Here is a 17,211-nt window from a genome sequence, read left to right as displayed (position 1 = left end):
AGAGATAATACTATATATATACAGTTAGGTCCATAGACATTTGGACAGTGACACAATTGTCATCATTTTGGCTCTGTACGCCACCACAATGGATTTGAAAGGAAACATAAGAACATAAGAACATAGGAAAGTTTACAAACAAGAGGAGGCCATTTGACCGATCGTGCTCGTTTGGTGTCCATTAATAACTGAGTGATCCAAGGATCCTATCCAGTCTATTTTTAAATGTTCCCAAATTCTCAGCTTCTACCACATCGCTGGGGAGTTTGTTCCAGATTGTGACAACTCTCTGTGTGAAGAAGTGTCTCCTGAAACAATCAAGATGGGCTTTAAATACAGACTTTCATCTTTAATTTGAGTGTAGTATGGTAAACTCCTTGTAAGGGTTTTAAAGTCCTTTCTGCTGAATTGATATCAATGTTGCTGTAGTCAAGAACAGACAAACATTTGACTGGACAATTATTTTCTTAAGGTTAAGGTTTGAATAAAATAATTCATCTTCACTGAAATGTATTTATATATATATATAATATAGTGATGTACAGTTAGGTCCATAAAAACACATTTGTCATCATTTTGGCTCTGTATGCCACCACAATGGATCTGAAAGGAAACAATCAAGATGTGCTTTAAGTGTAGTGGGTGAATGATGTAGGAATTACACCCATTTTTATATGTTTGTCCCCCCAGTTTTAGGGGCTCAAAAGTATTTGGACAAACTAACATAATCTTGAATTAAATTATGAGTTTCAGTACTTGGTTGCAAATCCTTTGCAGTCAATGATTGCCTGAAGTCTGGAACCCATAGACATCACCAGATGCTGGGTTTCTTCCCTGGTGATGCTCTGCCAGGCCTGTACTGCAGCTGTCTTTAGTTCCTGCTTGTTCTTGGGGCATTTTGCTTTCATTGTTTCCTTTCAAATCCATTGTTGTGGCGTACAGAGCCAAAATGATGACAATCGTGTCACTGTCCAAATGTTTTTGGACCTAACTGTATATGTATATGTAGAACCGTCTCGGAAATAAGTGGAGAAGTCACGGAGACAAAGCAAACAGAACTTTAATCGGGCCGGCTCGGAAGCTCCACTGTCAGAAATAATTCCTTCAGTGAGGCTTAATGTTTACAGACATGAGTACAACTTTTATAGGGAAAATGACATAACATCTTATGGCCGTTCATCCAATCAGAAGATACAGGTCCGGGTCTGTTTTACGATCTGTCCTCCCGCGAAGAGGTGATGGATACAAAAAGCAGATGTCCGTCTTTGATGTGCACTAGGAAGATGCGATCCCACGGTGGTCATTTACCTAGTGTCAATCGCTCATTAACAGAAACATTCCTGCCTAATCTGGAGAAACGATTAAGCCATAAACAAATTCACAGCAGACATCTGTAGGCTATTTCGGCACTGTGTAATCTTTCATTACTGACGGGAGTTTCTAACAAATCGACCTTGTTGACCCTTTACTTGTCCTGCTAAATCGAATCTGGTACCAATGCTAGTACCAATACAAAACATTAAATAATTATCACAAAACACTTTCTTCAACTTCCTATACAGAGTCTTCAATATATATATATATATATATATATATATATATATATATATATATATATATATACACACACTCACCTAAAGGATTATTAGGAACACTTGTTCAATTTCTCATTAATGCAATTATCTAACCAACCAATCACATGGCAGTTGCTTCAATGCATTTAGGGGTGTGGTCCTGGTCAAGACAATCTCCTGAACTCCAAACTGAATGTCTGAATGGGAAAGAAAGGTGATTTAAGCAATTTTGAGCGTGGCATGGTTGTTGGTGCCAGACCATGTCCATCCCTTTATGACCACCATGTACCCATCCTCTGATGGCTACTTCCAGCAGGATAATGCACCATGTCACAAAGGTCGAATCATTTGAATCAAATTGGTTTCTTGAACATGACAATGAGTTCACTGTACTAAACTGGCCCCCACAGTCACCAGATCTCAACCCAATAGAGCATCTTTGGGATGTGGTGGAACGGGAGCTTCGTTCCCTGGATGTGCATCCCACAAATCTCCATCAACTGCAAGATGCTATCCTATCAATATGGGCCAACATTTCTAAAGAATGCTTTCAGCACCTTGTTGAATCAATGCCACGTAGAATTAAGGCAGTTCTGAAGGCGAAAGGGGGTCAAACACAGTATTAGTATGGTGTTCCTAATAATCCTTTAGGTGAGTGTATATGTATATATATATATATATCCCCTCTCACCTTACACAGCCCCCAAATATAAACAGGCCTCCATCCTCCATCCTCTCTCTCTCTCTCTCATCAACAAAATCAAAACAAACCGCATGTGGTTCTTTTCAGCCAAATCTCAAATACACAGTTCAAAAACATCACAAATAATTTCCTTATGAATTAATACCAGGTTTCCCAAGGTCATGGAAAATCCTGGAAAATTCATGGGAAGAAAAATGGTCATGAAAAGTCATGGAAAAGTCATGGAAAATCACATATACACAGTCAAACCCATTTACAACATACAGTACATGGGATAAAATGAACACTCTGATACAAAGTAACAGTTTCATGGCACATAATAAAATTGTATTAAATCCTGTTTAAAGTGTAAATTGGACCAGTGTTGAGAACCCCTGCCTACATTAAATGCTCAAACTTTGTGAAGTGTCCATTGCATTTAAATTAAGTAGCCAAATGTATGATATGCATATTTATTTAAAATCAAGTAAATAATAACTACATATTGTTCTATTCAACAAATTGAATTTCAAAACCACAAACAAGTTCTACAAAAGTTATCAATATACACTGTTTATCCCAAAGCTCACTTTTGCTGAGTTTCTTGTGCCGTTTGCTTTCTACGTGCTGCTTTATTCTGTCAGCGTGGGCACTGTCCTCAATGCCACAATGCTGACCAACCTCCATATGTGAGCCAATCATAGTGCGCGATATTAAACAGCAAGCATCTGTGTGAACAGCTTCGATGAGAGTGTTGACAAGATAATATTGTAATATCAAACAAGCTTGTGAAGTAGTATTTCATAAAAAATAATTACCGATGAGAAACTGAAAATAATATTGAGTGTGTTTTAAAATGGGTATAAATCAGTAAAATCCTAACTCCTCAAACACAAAAATCTGGTAATTTATTGTTGAAAATCATAATTTATATATTTTTTAAAGAAATTAAAAATAATCAAAAGCCTTAAAGTTTAAAACAAAGCAGTCATCTAAAAGCAGCATATGGGAAAGGATTACTGTAGGCCCCTACTGAACAGACCATTTGTATATCATAATGTTTGAATGTATGTTTTTATTAATTAATTTAGCTGATTTATAGTAGTTTATATTCAATGCAATTCAGAATTACTGCTAAAACTATTAAAAACAGATTGTTAATTTGGTTTTGTATAGTTTCTACTGTAATTAACATTTATAAGACATACAGTGAGGGAAAAAAGTATTTGATCCCCTGCTGATTTTGTACATTTGCCCACTGACAAAGAAATGATCAGTCTATAATTTTAATGGTAGGTGTATTTTAGCAGTGAGAGACAGAATAACAACAAAAAAATCCAGAAAAACGCATTTCAAAAAAGTTATAAATTGATTTGCATGTTAATGGGGAAATAAGTATTTGACCCCTTCGACTTAGTACTTGGTGGCAAAACCCTTGTTGGCAATCACAGAGGTCAGACGTTTCTTGTAGTTGGCCACCAGGTTTGCACACATCTCAGGAGGGATTTTGTCCCACTCCTCTTTGCAGATCCTCTCCAAGTCATTAAGGTTTCGAGGCTGACGTTTGGCAACTCGAACCTTCAGCTCCCTCCACAGATTTTCTATGGGATTAAGGTCTGGAGGCTGGCTAGGACACTCCAGGACCTTAATGTGCTTCTTCTTGAGTCACTCCTTTGTTGCCTTGGCTGTGTGTTTTGGGTCATTGTCATGCTGGAATACCCATCCATGACCCATTTTCAATGTCCTGGCTGAGGGAAGGAGGTTCTCACCCAAGATTTGACGGTACATGGCCCTGTCCATCGTCCCTTTGATGCGGTGCAGTTGTCCGTCCCCTTAGCAGAAAAACACCCCCAAAACATAATGTTTCCACCTCCATGTTTGACAGTGAGGATGGTGTTCTTGGGGTCATTCCTCCTCCTCCAAACACGGCGAGTTGAGTTGATGCCAAAGAGCTCCATTTTGGTCTCATATGACCACAGCACTTTCACCCAGTTCTCCTCTGAATCATTCAGATGTTGGCAAACTTCAGACGGGTCTGTACATGTGCTTTCTTGAGCAGGGGGGCCTTGCGGGCGCTGCAGGATTTCAGTCCTTCACGGCATAGTGTGTTACCAATTGTTTTCTTGGTGACTATGGTCCCAGCTGCCTTGAGATCATTAACAAGATCCTCCCGTGTAGTTCTGGGCTGATTCCTCACCATTCTCATGATCATTGAAACTCCACGAGGTGAGATCTTGCATGGAGCCCCAGACCAAGGGAGACTGACAGTTATTTTGTGTTCCTTCCATTTGCGAATAATCGCACCAACTGTTGTCACCTTCTCACCAAGCTGCTTGGCGATGGTCTTGTAGCCCATTCCAGCCTTGTGTAGGTCTACAATCTTGTCCCTGACATCCTTGGACAGCTCTTTGGTCTTGGCCATGGTGGAGAGTTTGTAATCTGATTGATTGATTGCTTCTGGCTCCCCGGTGTCTTTTATACAGGTAATGAGCTGAGATTAGGAGTGCTCCTAATCTCAGTTCGTTACCTGTATAAAAGACACCTGGGAGCCAGAAATCTTGCTGATTGATAGGGGATCAAATACTTATTTCCCTCATTAACATAAAAATCAATGTATAACTTTTTTGAAATGCGTTTTTCTGGATTTTTTTGTTGTTATTCTGTCTCTCACTGTTAAAATACACCTACCATTAAAATTATAGACTGATCATTTCTTTGTCAGTGGGCAAACGTACAAAATCAGCAGGGGATCAAAAACTATTTTCCCTCACTGTATACATTGATCCGACAGTACAAGGTTTAATTTTGCATTTACATCTTTGTGTACTCTTTATTAGTTGATGGTAGCATCTTTTATTAAAGTAGGTGAATTGGATGGCTGTAAGGGGAGGAGGAGGCCATCATGACAAAAGCTGATTATGTGGTTCTTTCCTATTGTATTTATCAATATCCTCATTATTTTATGTGTGCATTTCCAACTTTCCAGCATTTTTGTTGTAAACAAATACCTAATTTAGTCATGGAAAATCAGAAAATGATCATGGAAAAAAAATCTGATTTCCGTGGGAACCCTGTAACACTTAGTAATAGATGCCCCAATTTTGGGCGGATCCACCCAATTCGACATCAGAATGAAGAGAAAATAAATGTTGATCACTTTGTTAACGTTTAAAATGTAAACTAGTAACATCCCTATTAGCAGCACAATATTGATGATGTGTTATCTGTCTCCCTCCCTGCCCCAGCCCCCACATTGCCAACGCTTCGACCACAGCACTGACTTTGCCGAAATTCACATAAGCCAATTGAAGCCCCGGATGATCTCTCGGGGGTAATACCGGTACTGGGCCAGCCCAATGTAATATTGATTGAGTGGGCTGGCCCACCAATTAACAAAAAAGAAGCATTTGACTGCCAGGAAATGTTTTTTTTGTTTGAAAAGAAAAAAATTAAATTGCCCCCCCCGGCCCACATATCGACCAGCCCTCTAGGATTTCACTCAGTGCTCCAGATGGCCAGTCTGCTACTGCTATTAGTCACTTATGGACAATACACAAATATATGAATCAACCCTCCTCCACTTTTCAGATCATAAAGTATGTCTCTTGTGCTCTAATTTCAGGTGGTCTTTCTCAGATGAACATCATTTTGCTTGTGATTTTGTCTCTGATCCTTATCATTCTTTTGACCTTCTGCCTCATCCACAGGTTAGTCATTGTTTTGCTTGTGTGTAACTATATAAGACAAGAACAGCAGTCCCTGCTTTGTGTATTCAAAATGAATGCAGAATTAATCACTGGTACAAGATACAAGGGGATCAAATATCTCCTCTCTAAAGTTTAGAGTCCAGAGATGAATGATCTGGATCTTTGCCTTGTAATTCTAAGTTTGTGACCAGGATTCACCAATTGGATTCACTGATGGCAAACTGTTCCCTAGTTTGTGTGGGTTACAAGCTCTCCACAGTTCTCCACAGACTCCTGGCAACTTTCAGGTTTCTCAAAGTGAGTTCAGTCCTCCAAATGATGCATTTGCTCTGCTGTTCACTGTGTTGTCTCCCTGTAAAGTCTCAGGCTATGCCTTGGATCTGTGAACCCCCATCCTGTCATGGTATTGGTTTAAAAACTGCCTCGTCCTTATTAGCTGTTCCTATTCATCCCAATGTTGGTTCCATGGGATCAAGGTCCCATGAAGATCAAGGAACATGACATATTTTAACACTATTCCAGCAATGGGATGGAAATGATCTGAAGTAAAGCTTTTCTCCTCATTTATGCTCTAATTTTGCTTATGGACCATTATTATTATAAATAGGTGTTACCTGAAAAACTCTTAGACCTATCTTAAAGCCCAACCCAGAATGGTTGTTACCTCCCTAAGTCACTAAACAAGTATTAGTTTATGGGAAGCAATTACTTTATTCATCTATTTACCAGTGCAGCTTCTCCCAGTTCCTCTCCACAAGGGGGAGCATTGAGCACAAGTTAAACATCTCTGCAGCTAAAGGAATTAATTCAGTCCCCATCAGTATCTCTTCAGTACTCTGCTCCCCTGAACCCTATTGATTGTAAAACCAAGCATAGGATTCACACATGTGCTGTTTTGTTCCACAGAAGACGAAAGAGAAAAGCAACACAAGGAGGTGTCAGAGACAAGGACATGTGCCTGAAATTACTAGGCTATGTGGTACGGTTTTCTCTTTTATTCCCTTTGGTTTCTATTTTTATGATGTATTAGTATTTTTACTTTTTCAGTTTCTTAAATGTCTTAGTATGTTCCACAGTACTTGTACTGTTACTGAAACCAAAGGGTTTACTTTTCACTTGACCTGAACCATGAATAACCTGCTGAGGTAGTTTACTGGGAAATTGAATTTACTAAGCAGGTCCCACCCTACATTGGGAGTTAGCTGACTACTCTTTAAAATGGCTGCTGAATTTAAATAGATTCATATTCATCAAGATAATATATTGGTTATAAAATCATTGACATTTACAGCCTTTTAGCTAGGAGACTTAAGAAAGTTTACAAACAAGAGGATCCATTTGACCCATCGTGCTTGTTTGGTGTCCATTAAAACTTAAAGTTGGTTTTAGTAAACTGAGGAAAATGGTCAATGAATCCCATGTGTTTTTGTTTGTTGGTGCCAAGGGTGCCCGAAACAATACCCGAGAGAATCTCGTGCTTGAGGGGATGAGTGAATCTCAGAGGAGCCGTGAAGACCTGACCGAAGGAATCCACAACCCTCAGTTCGCCCTCCACAGCCATGTCCCTAACTTACCTCGACCAGGGTGAGTGCCAGACGGCAACATGTCCACCGAAATGATCACCAATGCACACACATTTCCGCTGCAGCGTGGTGTCAACACATGGTTATTTTCCAATGTGATGACATTGAGTAAGGGGTGAGATCGGGAGCTCCATCTCTTGCCCTTGGAAGAGAATGGGCATCCAGACATCCATTTATATGACTGAACTGCCATTACATCAGTGTTTTGGTAAACAAAATCAAAATTGAAAACACTAAATTAAATTGTATTTTAAGAAATGAATGAAAAAAAGTATGATAATATATTTGCAATAAAGTACTGTCTGTTTCATTGTCATTTTAAGAATATGAACTTGATTTTCAGCATTTCACTGTGCATGTTTGAATATTTAATTGTTTCACTTCATTTATTTGAATGTGTTTGGGTGATGTAACACAATTCTGTGACTTATTTCTTGAGTTTCACCCTCCAACGTAATGGGCTAGATGTCTTCAGGTACCCGTAATGGTAGCCGTAAAGGTACGCATGATGTCTGAAAGGTTCACTCATTCCTAATTCCCTGTAAATAAGATGTTTTATTACATAACTAATGAAAAGAAGATTCTAGTACCCAACTATTTTAAACCAGCTTATCCAACTGCCTCCAGGGCGTGACCAGAAATACGAAATAGTAAAAAAAAAAAAATAGTTAATATACTGTGAAAAATGAAGTTTGGAAGAACAGATAACTAAATTCATCCGGGGTATAAAACAGGTTTATGTTCACACTATTACTGACATTGCAAATCACATACAAACATATAACATATTTTGCTTCTGCTTGTTTCATGACCTTTGCTAACCGGAAGACGTTGCTCTGAAGTGACTACCATCTACAGCACAGTGAAAACAGCTGTCGCACAGAAGGTAAGTGAGACAGAAAAGTGTTGCATGAAACATTTACTGAACGATTTGAAATACTATGAAGACTAGCCTTCTCATACCAGCTTTTGGATATTTAGAAATAATCAGAAATAGTAATCAATCAATCAAATTGTATTAGTATTTTGCATGTGATAACATGTAAAAGTAAACCATTAGGAAAAGAGATTAACAAAAACTCCTACAAAATGAGAGTGTTCTGACAAAATGTATCTCTGGGGGTCCATGACTTAAGGCCTAAGGACATAAACACTCATCAGAATGTGCTGCCCCATATTTGACTTCCCCAGTCAATCATGATCAAGACAACCATGATATAGCACCATGGTCTTACTCCTTTATAGTAATTATAGTTTCCATTAACAACGTTTTAAGATCATCAGAAAATCACACAAAATACTGAATAAACTTAAAAAAACACACCATTAGGCTACATTAATTAAAAGTAATAAAGAATAATGTGACCCTCAGAACTCGCAGGAAGTGCCTATTGTTTAAATCCTGTTGTAATTCCTGTCTTTATTAAATGAATTGCAGCCATTAGGTTAGAAGTAGCGCTCTTGTTGTTACAAGTAACTGTACTGCAGGGCCTGGATGAGGGAGGGAAGAGGGAGTGTCTGAACGGAGATGCTGGTCAGACTGGGTGTGAGGAGACCCTGAACTACGCTTATCTCGATTTCCATGGAAAACATCAACCTAACGGGTTTGTACTGTGAGATTTAATGTAATAAATACAAATAATTGAAACAAACAGTATGCTAGTTAATAACGAACATTTCAGCATTGGTTTCCCTGACTTTATAAGGATACGCATCAGTGCCATATGATGACAAATACAGTATTCAGATGGTATCCTGAGATTAGTGAGGCAGGTGGTAAATTGAATATAACTCGACTGTCACTGGGGGACTCCGAGACAAGAAGGGAGTTAAACAGAAATCAGTTAACATGTAAATGAAATATTAGCCTATACATAATTTTGGTGCCAAATTACCTAGTGCAGAAAACAGGAAAGAGATTAACTTAATGTATTAATAAACTTAATGTGATGTAATAATGGAAAACACAGTATAGATAACAAAAAATGTGATACTGAGTTAGTAGTGGTGAAATGCCTGATTGAAATGTTACAGATATAAATGTTTAATGATACAAACAGACCAAAGTATTATTGATCGACATACATGCACAACATAGGGACAGTCTTTTTCAACACTAAATTAAATTAGCATTAAGCTAAATATGTAAATATCTTTAAAAGTACTGCACAATATTCTGGATAGCAACCACACTGCACATAAGAAGGCAAAGTATGTGACATACACGTGATTTCTAATATTCCAGTAATTTTAATATTGTTGGTTATTTTTGTATATTTGTGTGTTTTTTTTAGGAAAGAAGACAACTTCAATTTGAGGGAAGGCGATGGTGCTATATATGCTAAAGTAAACCGGACTAGTCAGAAAAAACAGGTATTAGTTTGATTGTTCTTCTTTGCTGGATTTGTTTTAATTATAGTGTACTATAGTTATTCTGCCATGTAGTCTGCTTAATTAAACTGCATATTGATTAATAATCTCACAATTACTATAATCATCTCAATTAGTCTTCTGCATTAAGTCGAATAGACCCGTTGATTAAGCGGCAGCAGCTACAGACATTCATTTAAAGGGACATGCATCCCTTTATTACTCATATGTCTTATTCAATATTATTTGTAAGAATATGTAAATTACAGTGGCCCTGTGATGCAAAACACAACAACAAATCAGAAGATACAAGTACAAAAAGAAAACCAAAATAACAAAAAGGAAAAATTACAAATATGAAAACAAAGATAACAGAATAACAAAAAGGAAAACAAAATGACAAACAGGAAAACACAAATCAGAAAACTTTAAACTGGAAAAGAGGAACAACATGTCAATCATTGTGGTGTATTACAACTGAAAAAAACAAGTTGCAAAATCCATGCCTTGGATTTTCAGGTATGGTGCAAGTTGTTTAAACTACGGTTCAGTAATCATTTAAAAGGAGAAGAGAAATTAGATTGATCCAGTGGATTAAAGTAAGAATTTGCCACTTACTCACTTCCTTTGATGTAGCTTCAAGTATCTAATCCACTAGGCCACCAAAACCACATGAATTGTAGCACTGTAATTGAACATTTTGTTTTAAAATGTACGTGTTTTTTTGTTTTTTTACATAATATCTGATATGACAGATATGGAAATGCAAAAGTCACTTACCTAGCAATAAAAGCAACAACAAAAAAACTACAAAAAGTGGAATTTATAAATTAACATAGGAGTAAACAACTACGATGTCATCACACTCACTTCCGCTCAAAGAGTACAAATACCCCGTCGTCAACACACACCCCCTCACCACCATTTCCCCTGTCACCGACTGCCTCTGCAGCAGTTCCTTGGCTCAGTCCTTGTAAGGGGGGTTTGACCGGCTCCTGACCGTCATTCCAGTAGCCAAAAGAATAAGCCAAAATCAAATAAATCACCCAATGCAAATCGGTGTTGTGAAACTACTGAAATAGATGTTGTGATGAGAACTTAACTATTAGCAATCCCCACCATTACACACTTCCAATAATTCATTATTGAACTGGGCACAGTGGACCTAGTGTCATCGGCACAACTGTGGGACAACTTATTCTAATCCAATTCAGTACAAAACCCAGCTGAAGCTCTGAAGAACTTGATTTAATTTCCTGTGTTGTTATTGTTATTGTTATTGTTGTTGTTGTTGTTATTATTATTATTATTATTATTATTATTATTATTATTATTATTTAGTTATTTATTGGCAGACACCCTTATCCAGAGTGACGTACAGTTCACATAAGCTTTACAAAAGTTACAGGATACAGTTTGCTATTGGTTAACTTCCCAATTGAATTTTGCAAGATGTGTCAGTAAGTGACAGTGGGGCTTTTACAAAACTCTGGGGAATCTTAATCTTGCATCAAGATTAGAATGGAAAATGGCAACATTTAAAATGTATTTTATTTCATTTTACTAAAAGGATTTTTACTAAATTAAACCAAAAACATGTTAAGTGGCTTTCCACAAACCAGACAAGAAACAACTTCCTCAAACAGTAATGTTCTTGTTTTCCTAGAACATTTTGTTTATCTCAAGTGTCCTACAAGCATTACAACAAGGCAATGCAATGTTCCTGTAATAGCAGTGTGGTAAGATACACAGATACCACAATGCAGCAATACAGTCAACTGAGAGTGAAATACATCTGCAGTGAAATGGGATAGGAACAGCAGTGCACTGAGATGAGGTCTGTCAGAATAAGACATTTTGAGGAGGTGATGGACGAGTGGAGAGCTAATCCCACCACCTTGGGGCAAGGCAGGAGAAAGAACAGGCACAAGAGATCAGATATCTGATGTGGTAAAATGTGGTGTTTGTGGTGGAGTGAGATCATAAGCAGGTCCCAGTAGATATTTATGAATCTAAAGATCTTGTGTAGCTGCTTTTCAAAGTCTCCTACGATACATTCCTCAACATTGTAATGCATTTTGATGGCCACCCATTCTTGTTCAACAAAACAGTGATGCAGGTGACTTTATTTAGGGTGACCGATTCTGAATGCTTCCCAAATAAGGGACTTTGACAGTAAGGTTGTCTTCTCTCTCTCTTGTGTGCGCAACAGGGGAAAGGGGATTATGAAAACATGCAAGGTGGTAAGGTTGCCAAGAGGAAAGAGTCAGAGGAGGAAGATGAGATTGAAGGGATCCACTACTCCTCCATTGTCCTGCCCAAGACTCTTCCCAGCAGCAGTCTGGAGTGGGAATCAGAGCCTGACTCTGATGAGGAGGACTACACCACACAATACTCCAAAGTCAAGACCTAAGCTTGGCCCAAGGTTTGGACATGCCAGGGTCGCTCTGCTCTTTTTTATATATATTTTTATTTTACAGCCATAGAGGATCTCTGGTTTTCATTTCACCCTCTGTAATTATCTATCTGTTCCTCTCGCTGAACATGTGGAACTCAATTCCCAAGTCTAAAAGGGGGATATTGGGAGTAAAGTGCTTTGACATACCATGCTGGAGTGTCCCCAGGGTGAGCGATGGGCGTAGGCCATCTTGGGCAGGATTGTGCTGTCGAGTATAATCAACCCTGACGATCACTCTGTGAATTTACAATGAAACCCTGATCATTCAGGGTAACTAAAAAAGGACTGGGGAATGTAGAATAAATCTTTGAGGCCGCTAATCTAAGTAAATTAGAGTTTTATCAACTTGTACATTGAACATAACATAAGTATGCTGTTAAAATCTTTATGGAAATGGCTATGATGGCTAAGATTTTAAAACAGAGTTAAATAATTTGATATTGTTATATAGTAATGAAGTAGTGTGCCAAAAATAAGCCTTCTCAGAGTCTGTACCTTTGTTGTCCCATTCCTTGTGACATTGTAGTACCAACAATGGTCCCAGAGGCCCCTGTGTCTGCTGGTCCATTCCAGCCCCATTATCCTCTACAAATCTGTTTAAGAGCTAAAAAACAATTGTCCAGCTTAGTTGTTTTTGGCTTTAGCTTACCAACACATTATGTAAAACATGATTTCATAAAATTGCTCGGAACTGAATCTTGCTTGTTTCTAATAGCAGCAAAATGTGAACTAGTTATGCAATCATGTCAAAGCATTCATTGTGTCAGCTTTTTCATAAGATCCCCGGCCTAAATCTGATTACATTAAGAGATTTGTTAAAGGCAGGCTATACAAAGTGCAAGTCTATGTAACAGAGAGAAAATGTCTTTAGGAACCTGTCATAGTCTTTCTACTGAATTAGTCAGCTCAGATGATGTCATAGTTAAGTGCCATTCACAGATGCAACCTGGAGGTTTGCTTATGATTGACATTTGAGATTTCAGGAACACATCATGTTTAATTCATTTTTTTCATTGCTTTCTATTTCTTTTTTAATACAGAACCCAAATCAATGCCAAATTGCTATTACTGTTACATAATGTTTTTGTATGTTTTCTGAAAGTTAATTAAATCATGCACCTACAATGTTTTAGGTAGAGGGTTTCATTTTTCTCATCTTGTGTTTGGTAAACTATTCCAATTGTTATCCTCCAGGCATCACTGTAGCCAATCAGGACAAACTTATATTAAAAAAAAAAACACTTAGGAATTCAACATCAAAACTTTGATTAATTAGAAAATTCGAAACGAATTATGAAATATGCAGCTGAAAACACACAGGAATATAAAAACAGATCTTTTTGAAAATAGTACTGTTACAGATAAAACATTTTTTGTCTTTGTTTTTGTACATTTCTATTAGGACAGCCAACATCTAACTGAAAACATCCTTCAAAGGGCTGAAAAGTAACCACCTATCATACTCAACTCATTGTGTTAATTTTACTGACTGCTTGCACAGCTTGTGCTGGTCGGTACATCATGACCTTCGTGGTCATGTCAAATATATTTATAGCGATTATGGGTACAGTTTCAAAATAGTTTTGAATACAGTTTTAATATTTGAAAATAAATAAATACAATATACACAAAAAACATAAGGGTCCTAAGAAGGCATTGCTAAGTTAATACAGTGTTAACCCAAACATTCAAGAACTGTAATCTAGTAGGACCACCTTAAAATATGTAATGACACTATCTCTACTGTCACGACTTTTTCCCAGCATGCAACAATAATTGTCATACTTATATAAATGCATATCTCCATTTGCATCTCCATTTGCATCTCCATTGATTGTATTATAAAATCGAAGGCACTCATTTCAATGACACGCATTTGAATGTAGGATCCCTAGGAGCAGCAGTAGCTAAAGAGTCAGTGAGGTGGGACTGCAGGGAATATATTAGTGGATAACTGTCATCATCAGCCCATTATGATCTTCTTCTGGCCTCCCTGACATGTTTCCTACAGCTTCCTATTCCCAGTTACATCTGGAAAGTTTATTATTTAATCTCCCATCTTCTATCTGGTTGTCTTGGTCTTTTTTCATCTCTTGGGATCTATTCAATAGCTTTGATCTGTTTCAGCCCATTGCCATTTTAACATACACCCACGCTCTCTTTTTCTCTCATACAGTTAGGTCCATAAATATTTGGACAGTGACACAATTGTCATAATTTTGGCTCTGGATTCCAGACTTCAGGCAGTCATTGACTGCAAAGGATTTGCAACCAAGTATTGAAACTCACAATTTAATTCATGATTATGTTAGTTTGTCCAAATACTTCTGAGCCCCTAAAATTGGGGAACATATCAAAATGGGTTTAAATCCTACACCATTCACCCAAACTACGCTCAATTTAAAAATGAAAGACTACAGTTAAATCTTGATTGTTTCCTTTCAAATCCATTGTGGTGGCATACAGAGACAAAATTATGACAATTGTGTCACTGTCCAAATATTTATGGACCTAACTGTATATATACAAAAAGTCTACACCCCCTTAAACTTTTTTCATATTTTGTTCTGTCACAGTTTAAAATTATGTACACTTTCTAAGGTGATATTTAGAGATTTTAATGGAAAATTAACCTTGTTGAGCAGTGTTTTTATTTAAAGCAAAAGGAGACATTTGAATGTATTCTGTCTGTCAGCTTTTATTTTAAGCTTTTCTTAATTTTGGACCGGACACTGTTGTGTGTAGCCTTTACCTTAAAGGAATAAAAATGCAAAAAACTGGTTTGTTGGTGATGCTTTCCAATCCTGCTCTCAGGGAACCCCAAACAGACTTCGGGCCAAATGCATTTGAAATTCTTTTCAAACTATTTTAAGATGATTTTCATCAAAGTGAGATCTGTTCACTCAGTTCAGATTCACCTCTTCATGGTCTTCTCAATCACTTCAGAACTGTCTCCTTCATGGGGAGTTAAGATCAAGAAAAAAGGAGTAGGATCTGACTGAATTGGCAGAGTGGTGATTAGAAAGACTCATCTGGATGAACAGAGGGGCGGATGGACGGACGGACACAACCTTAAAAGTACTGGAAGAACATTGCAAATGCATCTGGCCCCACATTGGCCCCAGTTCAACAAGCTTATAGACCAGCTTTCAATTATTATATAGACTTCTACAACTTATTCTGTTTAGCAGATGGTTAGATAAATTCATTCATTTAGAGGTCATTTTGAACAAACACCTGAATAACTTTCAGTGCTTGAGTTCCCTTATTTAACATGTGACTGTACATGCTTAATCGATTAATGACTAACATGTTCCAGAAACTAAAGATGTTTTTAGAGTGACCTTAAAATCAGTTGGACGGAGGCTCTCCAGTACCAGAGGTGGGTGTTTGCTCATAACCAGAATATTAATGTAAAATATGTGAACAGAAAATCCGGACCAAAATACAGTTTTTCAACCTGAATTTCCTCCCCTAGAAAAAACTAATTCAAAATAAGGTGTATAAAATATCCTTCATAGAGCAATTAAATGTAAAGAATCTTTACATTCACTTCAATAGGCAGCCCTCTTTCAGCCACAGTCCTATAAAATATTAAACTTTTCCTCAGTGTCTTAGTTTTCATTCTCTCAGTTCATGCAAATTAAATTAACCTTTATCTGCACTAACAAAGTGTGGGACTGCTTTAGTATTTCTCTCCATAAAAATGCTTGTAATAATAAAATGTCTTGACTGACTTCAACCTAAACAAAGGTGAAGCTTTGTTCTTCTTCAATTGGAAGTGCCTTTACAGCACCATTTAAAATAATATAATATGCATAGCTGCATCTTATGTTTACAATAATTTTATATACACAGCTCTATAACCACTACTACTACAATTTTATAATACTAATGTATAATCAATATAAGACAAAATAACAAGGAAGACTTGTAATGTACACTCACCTAAAGGATTATTAGGAACACCATACTAATACTGTGTTTGACCCCCCTCGACCTTTGTGACATGGTGCATTATCCTGCTGGAAGTAGCCATCAGAGGATGGGTACATGGTGGTCATAAAGGGATGGACATGGTCAGAAACAATGCTCAGGTAGGCCATGGCATTTAAACGATGCCCAATTGGCACTAAGGGGCCTAAAGTGTGCCAAGAAAACATCCCCCACACCATTACACCACCACCACCAGCCTGCACAGTGGTAACAAGGCATGATGGATCCATGTTCTCATTCTGTTTACGCCAAATTCTGACTCTACCATCTGAATGTCTCAACAGAAATCGAGACTCATCAGACCAGGCAACATTTTTCCAGTCTTCAACTGTCCAATTTTGGTGAGCTTGTGCAAATTGTAGCCTCTTTTTCCTATTTGTAGTGGAGATGAGTGGTACCTGGTGGGGTCTTCTGCTGTTGTAGCCCATCCGCTTCAAGGTTGTACGTGTTGTGGCTTCACAAATGCTTTGCTGCATACCTGGGTTGTAACGAGTGGTTATTTCAGTCAAAGTTGCTCTTCTATCAGCTTGAATCAGTCGGCCCATTCTCCTCTGACCTCTAGCATCAACAAGCCATTTTCGCCCACAGGACTGCCGCATACTGGATGTTTTTCCCTTTTCACACCCTAGAAATGGTTGTGCGTGAAAATCCCAGTAACTGAGCAGATTGTGAAATACTCAGACCGGCCCGTCTGGCACCAACAACCATGCCACGCTCAAAATTGCTTAAATCACCTTTCTTTCCCATTCAGACATTCAGTTTGGAGTTCAGGAGATTGTCTTGACCAGGACCACACCCCTAAATGCATTGAAGCAACTGCCATGTGATTGGTTGGTTAGAT

General features: G+C 37.8%; 1 protein-coding gene across 1 annotated transcript in view; it reads left to right on the top strand.

The window, feature by feature from the left end:
• LOC136764795 (B-cell receptor CD22) overlaps window positions 1-13,521 on the top strand; it is a 35,576-nt gene extending 22,055 nt beyond the window's left edge. Inside the window, exons 13-19 of the mRNA XM_066719116.1 lie at window positions 5,879-5,963; window positions 6,870-6,942; window positions 7,408-7,547; window positions 8,375-8,432; window positions 9,035-9,150; window positions 9,841-9,919; window positions 12,129-13,521. Coding sequence (XP_066575213.1) covers window positions 5,879-5,963; window positions 6,870-6,942; window positions 7,408-7,547; window positions 8,375-8,432; window positions 9,035-9,150; window positions 9,841-9,919; window positions 12,129-12,329 — 752 coding nt within the window. The 3' untranslated portion in view covers window positions 12,330-13,521. The remainder of the gene's footprint in view (window positions 1-5,878; window positions 5,964-6,869; window positions 6,943-7,407; window positions 7,548-8,374; window positions 8,433-9,034; window positions 9,151-9,840; window positions 9,920-12,128) is intronic.
• The last annotated feature ends 3,690 nt before the right edge of the window (window positions 13,522-17,211 follow it).

Source organism: Amia ocellicauda, chromosome 12, assembly GCF_036373705.1.
Source record: "Amia ocellicauda isolate fAmiCal2 chromosome 12, fAmiCal2.hap1, whole genome shotgun sequence".
NCBI lineage: Eukaryota > Metazoa > Chordata > Actinopteri > Amiiformes > Amiidae > Amia > Amia ocellicauda.
This window is presented reverse-complemented; position numbering and strand designations above follow the sequence as displayed.